The sequence below is a fragment of the Lepidochelys kempii genome, chromosome 14 (assembly GCF_965140285.1).
Source record: "Lepidochelys kempii isolate rLepKem1 chromosome 14, rLepKem1.hap1, whole genome shotgun sequence".
NCBI lineage: Eukaryota > Metazoa > Chordata > Testudines > Cheloniidae > Lepidochelys > Lepidochelys kempii.
Genome location: NC_136393.1, coordinates 7679637 through 7695439, shown reverse-complemented (window position 1 = coordinate 7695439; position 15803 = coordinate 7679637). Strand labels below are relative to the sequence as shown.

The 15803-nt window shown below is 38.4% G+C and overlaps 1 protein-coding gene across 1 annotated transcript in view; it reads right to left on the bottom strand.

Moving 5' to 3' along the window:
* PRKCA (protein kinase C alpha) overlaps positions 1–15803 on the bottom strand; it is a 324537-nt gene that overhangs the window by 24267 nt on the left and 284467 nt on the right. Inside the window, exons 11-14 of the mRNA XM_078848471.1 lie at positions 13492–13583; positions 10959–11021; positions 9396–9534; positions 1165–1245 (exon numbers count right to left, since the gene is read on the bottom strand). Of these exons, the coding sequence (XP_078704597.1) occupies positions 1165–1245; positions 9396–9534; positions 10959–11021; positions 13492–13583 (375 nt within the window). The remainder of the gene's footprint in view (positions 1–1164; positions 1246–9395; positions 9535–10958; positions 11022–13491; positions 13584–15803) is intronic.

Sequence of the window (15803 nt, the reverse complement as noted above, 5' to 3'; positions counted from 1 at the left end):
CAAAACTGTAGATAAACCCGAAACTCATCTATAGAACATCAGATGTAACAGTACTGTTAAATATCTTAAGTTTCTCTCACATCTTTTTTCTGTCATAAAATACAAAAATGTTGAGGCAACAGAACAATCTGCAAGTAATTGGAGATGGCCACAGACCAGACGCACAGTGATCTTTGGAAGAATTTGAAAGGAAAAAGAAGACAGGAGCAGCACACAGTGTTCAGCTGTTACAAGAGAAGTCAAGAAATCTACTGGGACTTGGCATAGAATCATAGAATATCAGAGTTGGAAGGGACCCCAGAAGGTCATCTAGTCCAACCCCCTGCTCAAAGCAGGACCAATTCCCAGTTAAATCATCCCAGCCAGGGCTTTGTCAAGCCTGACCTTAAAAACCTCTAAGGAAGGAGATTCTACCACCTCCCTAGGTAACGCATTCCAGTGTTTCACCACCCTCTTAGTGAAAAAGTTTTTCCTAATATCCAATCTAAACCTCCCCCACTGCAACTTGAGACCATTACTCCTCGTTCTGTCATCTGCTACCATTGAGAACAGTCTAGAGCCATCCTCTTTGGAACCCCCTTTCAGGTAGTTGAAAGCAGCTATCAAATCCCCCCTCATTCTTCTCTTCTGCAGGCTAAACAATCCCAGCTCCCTCAGCCTCTCCTCATAACTCATGTGTTCCAGTCCCCTAATCAAGCATGCGAAGGAACAAGAGAGGCTGGCTACACACTGTACATATAATAAATTCTGTGGTTGTTCCAGCTCACTCTCTCAGGAGAATCACTTACATAAATCTTCCCCACATCGAGAGAACACCAGAGCTCTTTAGAGCTGGTTTGTTACCTTCAACTACACTTTGCAGTACAGAACTTGCTTTTTCAGTTGTGTAATTTGGTGACCAGAATCACACTACACGTGCAGGGAAAGGGCTCTGTAATTAACTGTGGTTTGAGCAGCAAGCCCTCTGCTTTGCCCCCAGGCACACAATACAAAAACACTGTGATGATTCTGAGCCTTACCGTCCATGAAGAGTACCTAAAAACTCTGCTATTATGTTTCCAGGGGCTCTCTCACAGTTGCATAATACTTCTTCCGTTTATTATGCACTGCCTTGTAAAGTTCCTCTCATTAGATTTTGAAGAACAGCTGCAATATAATTCCTACCTGGCCAGCTAGCATCTCATATAACAGCACGCCGTAGGCCCACCAATCTACTGATTTTCCGTAGGGCTGATAAGCAATAATCTGTGAAATAATGAAAATAAAAATACCTGTGTTCAATAAGGTCAGCGGTGAATCAAATAAATGACTTATGGAGATAAATACATGCCACTGAAATGCATAGAGAACCCAATCCTGTCATCCTTATTGAGGTCAAAATCCCACTCGGATTTATGCACTTTACAGCACAGAATCCAGATCCTCGTGTTAGAATTGTAGGGCCAGATTTACAAAGGTATGTAGGCACATAAAAATGCCAATTGGCACCTAGAAGGATTTACCAAAGCAGCTAAAGCAGGTTAGATGCCTAACTCCCATTAAAGCGCCTTTGAAAATCTGACTAGGTGCCTTTTGCTTCTTTAAACATCTAGATACCTTTGTAAATCTGGCCCTTCAAAGATTCAGGATGTGCTTTTGAAAATAACGAAGCAGGTAGAGTAATGGTACACAAGAAACCAGAATGATTTCATCAAGCCATTCATGTTAAATAATCAAATAATCATTTTCACTTCATTCGGAGGGTATCAACAATTCAGAGTTTAATTTCATTACTCTGTAATATTTACATTTTGACCCACTCTAAAAAGAGGCAAAAATCCCAAAAATGTGAGCAAGACCCCTGAAAATCTCAGCTTTGTTTCACCGTGCTACACAAGTCTCGGGCTCTTCATCTGAAATCAGGAAACCAGTTATGCCAACAGGAAAGAGGTTTCTGCCATTCAGACTAATGACAATTTCCAAGTATTTTTCACCCAGGATTCAATTCAGACTTTAGACATAAGTGCATATTGAGTGCTGACATTACGAAAGTCTGGTGGATGTACAAACTCAACACACACTTCTTCAAAGGGCAGTGCTAATTTATTTTAAAGGTGCATTGCAGCATACAGTCGGTTACAGTCTCAGATCTAAATGCCATTTCAGTTTAACATCATTTGTTTGTATCTTAACTATTAATGATTTCTAGTAATTCTGAAGAGATTACCCATTCCATTTTTCTCCAGTAAAGGGAATGTTCTGAAACATTCTTGGATATTTCTCCTCTAATACAGGTCTCTCCTATTTAGTTTGGGGGCAAGTCTAGTTGACCCTGAAACCATAATTCGTCTATTTCAGAGGAATAATCAGACAATGAGATACTGTCCTTTCACTATTAAATATTCCTTAATTTAGTCTCCTTTTCCTGCTACCACGTGTTTTTCATTCTCTGTGAAACAAATTGCTGAGACTAGTGCAGATTACACACCCTAGGTTCTCAGCAGTCTCGTAAAGGAATTAAACCAGCAATCAGTAAGGAAAATACTTAATTATCAGTTCAACAAAACAGCGCTACTTAGCCACTACCCAAAGACTTCAGAACCTATCTGCAAATAATTGTCTTCACTAGGGTAATAACAGGACATGATCTGGAAGTTAGCAATCTGTCTCTTAGCAAAGAAACTCAAAATAAGTCACTCTGAAATACATTACTCATGAGTTAGCAGCTGAAATGAGTAGCTAAGGACATCTAAATTACAGTGTTTGTATCTTAACTTTACTGTAGAAAACTAATTTTTAGAATACAGTGTATTTTTTCTTTTTTATTCAGTGGTAACTGCTATTAATATGAACCTCTAATTAAACTAACAATCTAGAAAAAAATGGAGAAGAATTTTAAAGAGCTCCTTTTAAATTGTGGGGGAACATGTAAATCATTGTATTTAAGTTCGGAAAACGTCTACTGGTCAGAGCAGGGGATTGGGAATCGAGATTCCTGGATTCTATTCCCTGACTTTGTATAATTTACCACATGTCATTTGTGTTTTCTGTACCTACCTCCTTCTCTATAGCTAGGCATAATGAATTTACTGCTGGTACAATGCTTTGAGATTCTTAGATGAAAGGGGCTACAAAAATGCAGATTTAATTTTACAATTCTTTTGCAATTATCACATATACTGGGCCTTATAACATACACTTGGGGCCACCTACTTCCTGCTATAGCGGTTGATAGACTTGATTACTCTCAATGTATTTTCCACTCACCAGTAAGTTCTCAGGGGGTCTATTCAAAATCAGTGTTGCTACTTCAAAGAACAAACACTTTCAAAATTTCAACCAGAAGAAAGGACTGGCCTTTATACATAAAACATGTTAAAAAATACCTCACTGTACTGGAAAAATTCCAACCCTATCAGAGAGTGTTTTCAGCCACGGAGTAATGGCTGTATTTTTAAAAGGTCGTTAAAATGCAAGGACAGAATATTTTTTACAATTAGTATGTTTCCTTGCAAGGAGCCTAATTAGAGATATTTTGTAAACTGAAATTAGAGAAAATTAGAGACAAAATATTAAATCCATGTAACAGAGGGGGCAAAATCCTTCTAAAATGTCTATCCAATGGGTTCTCTACCTGGGGGTACCAAATAGGTCTGTGGAAGTAACAATCTTCCCTTTCTCCATGGCCAGATGGCCGGGGGTGGGAAAGAACAGAACATTTTTGCTATTTTAACATGGGGTTTTGGTATGGAAAAGGTCAAGAAACACTTGTCTGCTGATGCTGACTATTCATTTACCCTGTAAATTTGTGTCTAAGACACTGAAGAAACTATGCAGTATCTCCTCCCTCCAGGAATGCTGAAAGAGTCAATAAGATGCAGGTAGGATCAAAGGGTGGGATTTATAAAGGCACCTAAGGAAGACAAATTCCATTGAAAGGGACTTAGTTGCTCTTTGAAAATCCCACTCAACGTGCTTATTAAACTCTTTCATTGAACCTTGGAATGTGGTGTCCCAACTGGTTTCATCCTGAGAAATATGGTTTCACGTTTAATATTAGAACTCAATTCTTGAACATGTGGAATTTTCTAGTATATACCACAGCTCAAAGCCACCAGGAATTATTGGCACAGTGAAAATAAAATGATGTTTTCCCCTCAAATTGGGGAAATAAACCTAGGTGATGCCATGACAACGCAGAGCAGGTGGAATGATGCATTTGTTGCACCTTTTGGACCCCTCAAAAGATTTTAAAACAACAACAACACAACCCTAATTAAGTATGTCCCATGTGAATTACTAGCTAAATTCTAATATGGGTTTATAGATATGGTAAAATTGAAATGCAAAAGAGTAACCTGCCATGTTAATTTATTAACCTGTCCATCACTCACAGTGAAACTGGCAGCTTGGTTCACACATAAATTGGAGCTATTCAAAGCACTAATTGGGAATGTAATGGGAAAAAATCTGGACTTGAAAGAAGGGCAATAATTTGGTGGGGGCAGGGAAGGAGTGCAGTTATTTTGGTTCAGGTTGTGCAAAATATGTAGGGAAGATTCTCAGTTTTTTGGCTTTCCAGTCATATAAAAGTCAAACTGTCAATACTCACTTCAAGAGAAAAATATATATATTTTTAAAACAGCAAAAGCTACTAAATGTGGCAGGTGTCAATTCCTCCCTGAGTAACGAGGCAGCCCTGGCAGAAAGTGGTAATTCTTAATAAAGGATAAAACAGAAATTTGGCAAGCTCTGACCTCATGTTCAGAGATGGAGACTAATCTGTTGAATCCAACAGTAAACAAATCTTGCCAATCTGTTTCCTCACCAAGATGTGGCTCATGGAGTTTGGAGAGAGAGAAGAGAAGCAGATTCAAAACACTTTCTCAATGGGGGAGGGAGGGATGGGAGAGCGGTAGGTTCCTACCCATTGTTTCCCCATCACCCTTTATTGTAACTCTGATAATTAATAACACTAACGTATTTGCAAATCTAATAGGATTTTATAAAAAGCTGAGAGCATAGACAGAACTCATCATTATTATTTGGGTGTGGTGGTGCCCTAAAGAACCCAATTAGTAATTGTACCCCATTGTCCTGGACACTGTGCACACACACAATAAAAGGACAGGTCCTTACCCTTGAGAGAGAAAAGTCCTAAAGGAAAGCATAATTCCTCTAAAGGGCTGAAGCTCTTCATCACTGGATGTAATCTGGTCAGTGTGAATGGACTGCTGTAAACTGCAAATGGCACAGGGTAGTACTGAAATGCTGCTATTTTGTGCATGGGCTAGTTTCCTGCTTCACTGTAGAATCAAGAACACTTAAAATTAATTAGTTCACTATTTCAAGTAATTCCCTCCTTCACTAAATTCTTGTCATTAAAATGGTTTGTGTACTGTGAGTCCATTGTCACATTCAGTCTCAGAACTGGCTGCTTTTCAGTGGTAGGTGAAAAGATCCCTACACAGCGTGTGAATTCTGGGATCCTTTTGGGTACAAAGTGAAATATAAATACAAATGATCCAATAAAATGACTACTACTGCTATAATAATAAATTCAGCTTTTAAAAGGAATATGTATCCCTGCCACAAGCAACAGTCAAAGTCCACTTTTCCAGCATTCAAAATAGTTATCAACCTGCTATACTCCTGGCAGGAACATGTTGTTGTTTTTTTAACATTTAAAAAAAAACATTGTTTTGGGGTCTCTCAGAATCAACCTTTCAGTCACTGCAAGGATTCTAACTCTTGGGATTTTGTTTTGTGCCCAAGAGAGAAGTTTGTGGTACAAGCTATTAGAATCCCTTTTTTATTAATACTGGTTTTGACATGCATCTCCCTCAGTCTCTGGTGACCAGCCAAGGAGATACTGCACCATTAATCAATTTCAAGGTTATCAGAAATACAGCCATAAATATTTATATTTCAGCTCAGCCCAATAATGAAAATTCCATACAGGATAATCAGTTTACTCCTGCCCGACAGAATTGGTTGCACCAAGCATACAATTATTTTAACCTTTGCACAGTTCTCAAATCTTGAACTTGTATGTGTAAAAATACCCCCTTTGTCCAATGTGCACTATGCATGAGCTAAAAATATTATGCAAAATTTCCTAAGACAAATAAAGGAAACCCATTATTTTACAGTACTGCATTCATTGTCGACCTGGGAATCACCTCCCACAAAAAGAGTGGGGTCATGAATAGGTATCAGGGGATCATGAGTACCATGCCCTTTCCATATTGCTAAATGAGGGAGAGGGTGGAGGGAGGAGAGAGTGAGAAGAGTGGTGATGGTGATTTGCATCTCATCCTTCTAGAAACTTTTCACAGAAGCCACTCCCAAGATGGTTGGATGATTGGTCCCCTCCTCTGCTGAAACCACTGTTTCCCTCTTTGGCTGACTGGAAATGGGAAGATTTAAAATCAAAAACCTCCGATGAGAATTCATCTTCATATTTATAATTTTGCTTTGAATTCAATTAGGTTCTATTGCTGAATATATAAAGACACTTTGGATGTATCTTATACATTTAAGTTATAATCTACTGTAAAATCTAGCCCACTGGGAGGCCTTAGAACAAACATGCTGAAATTCCTTTGCCAGCAAAAGGGAATGAGATAGTATGTGCCTTGGTATTCTTATGCATTATTTATATTTCCCTAGTGCCAAGGTAACTTACCACTGGTCTAAACTATAGCCGGGATCAACGCTCTGAGATCGATCCACCGGTGGTTGATTTAGAGGGTCTAGTAAAGACCTGCCAAATCAACTGCAGATCGCTCTCTAGTCAACTGCTGTACTCTACCCTCTTCCGTCAACTTACCGTGGCATAGACCCCCGCGGTAACTTGACCTAAGGTACGTTGACTCCAGTTACTTTATTCACGTAGCTGGAGTTGCATAGCATAGGCCGACTTACCACGGTAGCGTAGACATAGTCTTAGTTATAGACAAGGACCCCATTGTTCAAGGCGCTCTACAAATATAGAAAAAGACAGTCCCAGCCCCCAAAGACCTTACAGTTTAACTCATTATGCATCTTCAAATTCCTCCATAAAACTCTTCTCTGCTGTGATGCCTATAAAAAACTTGACCCGGTTAGGCCGCTGGTGCACCAATACCATGGCCTTGCTTTGAGGCTCATTGCATAGTTTTAGATAACAATTCTTCCTCTAGTGTTGTGTCCTCAGAAATGAAGGAAAACCAGTTGGCTGAAAGACACACGCATGCTCTGAAATCGAATATAAACAAATACTATTTTCCTCCAGTTACAGAATGTTGTGGTAAAAGGATAATTTTTTCATATGAATTAAAGTGAAAATGCACCATTTCAACTATACCATTCAACAGACCATGTTTTCTCTGGCTATAGCTGGCACAAGACTATCACCCATAGATATGGCACTATCTTCTTTGTGTACTTTGCTATATTGGCTTCATTTGCATTTTGATGGGAAAAGGTGAAATGCTGACCTGGGTTATTCTGATCTCCTGCTGCAAGTAACAGCAATTCATGAAAACACAAGGTTTGTTAACATTTCACACAGGTACAGACTATTAACTATGAGAAGAAAAAAACATGTCTTGCTTCCAATTTCAGTAAAGTGACAAAATTCACATTATACATTAATTAATATTTTTCCCCACATATAAATCGTCTGTGCTTTAACAAATATTAAATTATAGCTGGAAATGCTCCAATCAGAGACGCATTTTAACTAGTGTTGAGTAAAATAGGCTGCCTTTTGGATCAGGAAGAAATTCCTTTACATGAAAAAATGCCTTTACACAGAACCATAGATCTAATTACGGAGATGTGGATTGTGGCTCCAGAGTTATGGTTGTGTTGAGATTTGCAGGCAAAACGGGATTTAAATCAGTGCTCTTGAATTTAGGGTCCATGCTCAATACACATAAACAGCAGATCCTAATACTTAGATCTTCCAATCACTTAATGACTACAGTCCCTTATTTCTCATTTGGTCTTATACCTAAGTTAACTATTGAATGTACAACTCTCTCTCTCTCTCCCATCTGATATCACATCTTCATTTTGCACAGGCTGGAATTAAGGCTGGGGTTTCAGTACTTGGTTGTGAGTATGCCGAGTAGCTGCATGCTCAAGGTGAGAAGGTAATGTTTTTCTGCCAAGCAGGCTGAGTATATGTGGGTATTAGAATGTTTAATTGATAAGACTTATAAATTGTAGTTCTGGATGTTCATATTGCCAGAAATTTCCTTGATGTTTTAAAAGAAAAGGAGTACTTGTGGCACCTTAGAGACTAACAAATGTATTTGAGCATAAGCTTTCGTGAGCTACAGCTCACCTCATCGGATGCATAAAGTGGAAAGTACAGTGAGGAGATTGTATATAAAATAAAATACTTTATGTATCCGATGAAGTGAGCTGTAGCTCACGAAAGCTTACGCTCAAATACATTTGTTAGTCTCTAAGGTGTCACAAGTACTCCTTTTCTTTTTGCGAATACAGACTAACACGGCTGCTACTCTGAAACTTGATTTTTTAGTAATTGTGTTGATGCACTTGAGCTACCCTGCCTGTAATAACTTAACTAAGATTTTTGGGTGGATATGGGTAAAGTAAACTTTTCTCATTATAAACCCTGACTATAAACATCTGACTACAATTTGCATTGAATAAGTCAGACAGATGTTGTTTTTGGGTAACTCTGACAATAGTAATGGGAAATTTGGGGGAAAACTTTAGATTTGTTACGTCAACTGCATCAGAGTTCTGAATTTGCGGTTTAATAGGAGGAGCTTTCTCAAATCCAAAGGTGGTTGCCCAATTTTGTATCAGGTGATAAGACAGACATTATCCAGAATACAGTGCAGAAGCTTTGCAGGAAAATTGGTGAACCACTGCAGGAATTCATTAATCTCTTGTTGAAAATTAAGAGACTCGTGAGTTCCTGAAAATAGTGCAAATGCTTGTTAATATATTTTATAGCAACTGTGAGAACCCATGGTGAGATGCGTTAATGAAGCTACATTTGCTCCCAATAACAACCTCATTAACATCTGTCAGCATTGTAGGACTTTAAAATTAAATGCACAAGTCTTTTTATATGCATGCATGCTACAACATTTAATGAAACTGGACTGACAGTTCAAGCTGGCATTATGGCTTGCTTAGCAGTTTGTTATTATGAGCACAAATTTGAATTTCAATCTGATAAACAAACCATGCTTCAAGTTTCTCATGAGATAGATATTCCCTAAATAAAATCTTATTAAGGGTCTTTTTTATTCATTCACAAAAGTATCACATCTTCCCGCAGAAGCCAGGACAGTCCTAGGCATAAAACAGCCGTTTTGTAGCTGTCATATATTCACTGGGTGAAATGTTCACAAAGTCGTATGCTACTTCCAATGTTAAATGTTTACCTCTGGTGCAATGTAGTCTGGAGTGCCGCAGAATGTCCTAGTTGTTACGCCATCTGCCATATGTTCTTTGCACATCCCAAAATCTGCAATCTTTATGTGTCCTTCTGAATCCAACATCACATTATCTAATTTCAGATCTCTATGAAGAATCACAGTAATTTAATATTAATAGTTATGCCAACTAGGGCACCAAAAACGTCATCTTACATCAGTTGCATTACTGAATACTATGTGTTTTTTATATATATACACACACACACAGTGGACAGAGGGGAATCTTTCAGATGATGCCTTAAAAACAGGGAGTTTTTTCTGTGTCTTCTGTTGGATATTAAAGATCCCATGGTATCTTTCATAAATGTAGGGGTTTGTTCAAGAGTTCATCAGCCATATCATCCCCCTTGAGTATGCTGCTCCACAGAAGTGGCTGCATTTCATCATGTAGTATACAGTCTGTGAAGCACTTTGGGTGGAAGATGATACTTCAGCAATGAAACAATACAGCCAAGCAGTATGTCTCGGGGAAGAAGAGGAGGAGAGGCCAAGGGGGGCTTGACAGGAATAGTGTAAAAATGGATAGTAAGATGAAGTTTTTTCACAAGGCCAAAAAGTCTCATTACAGATTAACAAGACATAAATGCTGTGGTGTCAAAGGAATGTTATGTGACCACAAATGGGAGGAGAGGTGTGCATGGGATACTCTCTATTAAGGAGTTGGCTACACTATGAAAAAGTTTGAGGATCACTACTCTAAGTCAAGCTTCTAAACTAGTAATGAACAAGTAATCACTTAATTAAAGGTCAGCATTCAACAAAATGAAAACTGAATTGTTCCTCAAATTAAAATCAGAAGGTAGAATTGCTCATTAGGCCAATGTTTTTTGCTTTGCTGTCTGACCAATATTGTCTGATGCCCTTGAGTCAAAGCTTTCAGTCTCTACTATTCACAGGATCCCATTATGCATTGAAGTACTATGCCCTTCTTGATTCTGCTGTCTTTTACATTTGTCTTTGCATATTAAAATCTTCATTCATAAAATATATGGCAGGCTAACAATGCTAAATTCCTAATTGGCAGTGTTCTTATGTTCAACATTTTATTTCTGCAGAAATGTGTGGGTACTGAATTATTAGAGGGTCACACAAGGTACACCTAGAGCATTCTAACTCAACTACACTAATGTGGTAGACAATATATAACAAATACAGGCATGCGCACACACACACACTCACTCTCTCTCGCGCGCACACACACACACACACACACCCCTTTACATAAACACACGCTTTAGGACACATGAATGTATGCAATGCAATAAGATATAACAAATGTTTCGAACTCAAGCGTTTTCAATTGAATGCTGCAGAGTGCAGATGTCAACATAGCTAAGATATGCAGTCACCCTTAGTTAAAGGAACATCACCGACAAAACAATGAAGTTTAGTTATTAACAGCAAATTGACTACTTTTTATAAAAACATCTTTTAAAAGACTGTAAATAGCCAAACACATTAGTCTCTCCAGGATTTTAATAGGAATTACTTGTGTCAGTTAGTACTCACCTATAAACAATTCCTCTTTTATGGAGAAAGAATAGCCCAATTGAAATCTCAGCTGCATAAAACCTGTAAGAACATAATTTCAGTTTTCTTATCTTCCACGTATAATTTTCCTCTGCAGAAATGTATTTGAAACTCTCCACACCAAAGAATTAAAGCAAAGGAGTAGGAGAAGCTATTGCATTCTTGTATATATAAAGCAGTAAAGATAATATCCTGCATCAACTTGATTTTCAAAGTAATTCATCAAGTGTTTGATAATATTTTGACAAGACAGGGTAAAACAATTGGGCATTTCTTCCTAAATTAAGAAGAACAGTGCACTTATTGCATGGCAGTTATGTGGTAAGTAATCTGACTGGATAGGTCATTCCTCTCAATGCCTGATCCTATCAGATTATTTATGACTCATAATGCTGATTTATTTACACTGAGATTCACACATCATTAAAATAATTGATAAAAATATTATTCCTTTATACAAATGTTAATGGCTGAATTACCTCAAGCTAATTGAACTAACTGCCTGCCCTATGCAATATCATTGCCAAAAGTAGTTTAAGTATATACAATAATGATGAGCTTTTGAAGTCAGAGTTACGGATGATACTAAACTGGGAGGAGTGGTAGATACGCTGGAGGGGAGGGATAGGTTACAGAAGGACCTAGACAAATTGGAGGATTGGGCCAAAAGAAATCTGATGAGGTTCAATAAGGATAAGTGCAGGGTCCTGCACTTAGGATGGAAGAATCCAATGCACCGCTACAGACTAGGGACCGAATGGCTAGGCAGCAGTTCTGCGGAAAAGGACCTAGGGGTGACAGTGGACGAGAAGCTGGATATGAGTCAGCAGTGTGCCCTTGTTGCCAAGAAGGCCAATGGCATTTTGGGATGTATAAGTAGGGGCATAGCGAGCAGATCGAGGGACGTGATCGTTCCCCTCTATTCGACATTGGTGAGGCCTCATCTGGAGTACTGTGTCCAGTTTTGGGCCCCACACTACAAGAAGGATGTGGATAAATTGGAGAGAGTCCAGCGAAGGGCAACAAAAATGATTAGGGGTCTAGAACACATGACTTATGAGGAGAGGCTGAGGGAGCTGGGATTGTTTAGCCTGCAGAAGAGAAGACTGAGGGGGGATTTGATAGCTGCTTTCAACTACCTGAAAGGGGGTTCCAAAGAGGATGGCTCTAGACTGTTCTCAATGGTAGCAGATGACAGAACGAGGAGTAATGGTCTCAAGTTGCAGTGGGGGAGGTTTAGGTTGGATATTAGAAAAAACTTTTTCACTAGGTGGGTGGTGAAACACTGGAATGCGTTACCTAGGGAGGTGGTAGAATCTCCTTCCTTAGAGGTTTTTAAGGTCAGGCTTGACAAAGCCCTGGCTGGGATGATTTAACTGGGAATTGGTCCTGCTTCGAGCAGGGGGTTGGACTAGATGACCTTCAGGGGTCCCTTCCAACCCTGATATTCTATGATTCTACTGCAGAGATGTGCCAATTACATGCAAGAAGGCCAGTAAAAAACAAGATTGATTATTACATTTAATAAAAAGGAGCAGGCAACATAGCTCTTAAAATGCTGGTTCAGAATTGTTTTTAGTCTCTTTGACGGGGCAGGCCATCAGATGGTGTACAATGTCATAGCTCCACAGACGTCAGGAGCTATGGCAATATATACCGGCTGGAAATCAGTGGCGCTATGTACATTTACACCAGCTGAGGATCTGACCCGTGAGATGACTCTGGTTTTTATTTAGTACTTAGTCAGGTCATGCTTACATTTTTGTCTTTTATGTGTCAAATATTTAAAATTAAGGTTTTTTTTAATGACTCTTACTTGATGATTTTAATCATACTGAGCAAGTTCCAACTTAACAGCTATTTTTCTTCATTTTTAAAAACAGAACAGGTCACACTTTACATTAAGGTTTAATGGATAAACTGTTTATAAAATGCTAATAAATTATTAATAGACATTAAAAGCATTTTACAAACTTGAGTAGTACATTTTAAAGAAAAGTACATCAGAAGGTGTTACAGATGCTTAGCAACCCTATTGATCTGTTGGACATCATAACAATATATAACAATTTGATTAACTATTTATTAAAACACCTAATGTATTAACTCTTAAAACTATCTATAAATTGAACCTTAATATAAAGTGTGACCACAGTATCTATCACTGGATATGCATTAAATTAAGCTTAATTACATAGTAAATGCTGAATCTGTTTCTTGTCTCTCACAGTGTTGTTCATTTAGTGTGAATTGTTAATAGCCATATTGTACTCTGGTTTACTTGTTAAAAAACTTGTCGCCATTGATTTTAAATTTTTTCCCCCCAAGGTGAAGCTATCTCCTACAATATGTGCTGTGTGTTTAGACCAGCAGGCCCACAAAGTTTCTATTAGACTGGATAAAAATATGACAGCCCCAATTTCTATATAATACTGTACATACTGGACACATCTGATCCCTCTGCTGCAGTGTAAAATTAGTAATGACTTTATTTAAATCAACGAACACTCACACTGCCTGTGGCTCCTTAAATTTTCCTACTTGCTGAATGTGATACATGAGGTCACCACCATTCACATACTCCATAACGAAGTACAGACGATCCTAGAACATAGTATTAAAAAGGTAAACACATTAGGCATAAGGTACTATGTACTGGCATATGTACTGCCCAGTAGAACATATTATTAAAAAGGTAAACTCATTAGGCATGAACAGTGATGTATTCTCCAGTAGGGGTCACTACTATAAAGATTATAATACAAAACAATAAGAATGAGTCTATATATTCTGCACATTATGGCAAAAACAATTTTATAGATCAGGAAACAGAAATAGAATGACTTATAGATGTTGCAAGGGTCAGTGCCAGGCTGAAACTCCATTCAGCCTTGCCCATTTTAGTGATGCAAGTTTATTTCTTATTACTTGTATTACAGTAGTGCCCACAATGTTACAAGTACTGTTCATACAGGCAGGAAGACATAGCTAAGCCCAAAAGCTCATGTTTTTTAAGACAACAAAAAACTCTACAGATGGTTAGAAATTCTTGCCTTGTGAAAATGGGCATTTCCAAACCTATGTTGTAACATTTTCCCTAGGAAGACAAGGAAGATGAAAGCGCACCTGATTTTAAAAGAAGGTGACAAGAAAACTATTAATATGATTTCAGAAAATTGGGTTCATGAGTCTTGATACTGAACTGGCCAACTCCAAATCATTTTTGTCCCACACTCCCTACTTCAGCGAAAGGCAGATTTAAGGCATTTTGGAGGGAGAATTTTCTCGCAGTGTTAAAATGGCTTTGTCCAAAAAATGTACAAACCTGGGTGTCTGAAATTAGACATCTAGAGTAATGTTTTCAAAACACCTAAGTGACTTAAGAACACAATAAAGGCCATACTAGGTCAGATCAAAGGTCCATCCAGCCCAATATCCTGTCTACCAACAGTGGCCAATGCCAGGTGCCCCAGATGAAGTGAACCTAACAGGTAATGATCAAGTGATCTCTCTCCTGCCATCTATCTCCACCCTCTGACGAACAGAGGATAGGGACACCATTCCTTACCCATCTTGGCTAATAGCCATTAATGGACTTAACCTCCATGAATTTATCCAGTTCTCTTTTAAACTCTTTTAAACTCTGTTACAGTCCTAGCCATCACAACCTCCTCAGGCAAGGAGTTCCACAGGTTGACTGCGCGCTGAGTGAAGAACTTCCTTTTATTTGTTTTAAACCTGCTGCCCATTAATTTCATTTGGTGGCCCCTCGTTCTTATATTATGGGAACAAGTAAATAACTTTTCCTTATTCCCTTTCTCCACACCACTCATGATTTTATATACCTCTATCATATCCCCCCTTAGCCTCCTCTTTTCCAAGCTGAAAAGTCCTAGCCTCTTTAATCTCCCCTCATATGGGACCTGTTCCAAACCCCTGATCATTTTAGTTGCCCTTTTCTGAACCTTTTCTAATGCCAGTATATCTTTTTTGAGATGAGGGGACCACATCTGTACATAGTATTAAAGATGTGGGCGTACCATAGATTTATATAAGGGCAATCAGATATTCTCCATCTTATTCTCTATCCCTTTTTTAAGGATTCCTAACATCCCATTTGCTTTTTTGACTGCCGCTGCATACTACATGGACGTCTTCAGAGAACTATCCACGATGACTCCAACATCTTTCTCCTGATTAGTTGTAGCTAAATTAGCCCCCATCATATTGGAAAAAATAACCCCAACTATACATACAATGTGCATTACTTTACATTTATCCACATTAAATTTCATTTGCCATTTTATTGCCCAATCACTTAGTTTTGTGAGATCTTTTTGAAGTTCTTTACAGTCTGCTTTCTTCTTAATTAGCTTGAGCAGCTGAGTATCATCTGCAAACTTTGCCACCTCACTGTTTACCCCTTTCTCCAGATCATTTATGAATAAGTTGAATAGGATTGGTCCTAGGTCTGACCCTTGGGGAACACCACTAGTTACCCCTCTCCATTCTGAAAATTTACCATTTATTCCTACCCTTTGTTCCCTGTTTTTTAACCAGTTCTCAATCTTCGAAAGGATCTTCCCTCTTGGGGATGATGTCCCCAAGATGTTCCCCCATGACAACTTATTTTACATAAGAGCCTTTGGTGAGGGGGACCTTGTCAAAGGCTTTCTGGAAATCTAAGTACACTACGTCCACTGGAACCCCCTTGTTCACATGTTTGTTGATCCCCTCAAAGAACTCTAATAGATTAGTAAAACATGATCTCCCTTTAGAGAAACCATGTTGACTTTTGCGCAATAATTTATGTTTTTCTATGTG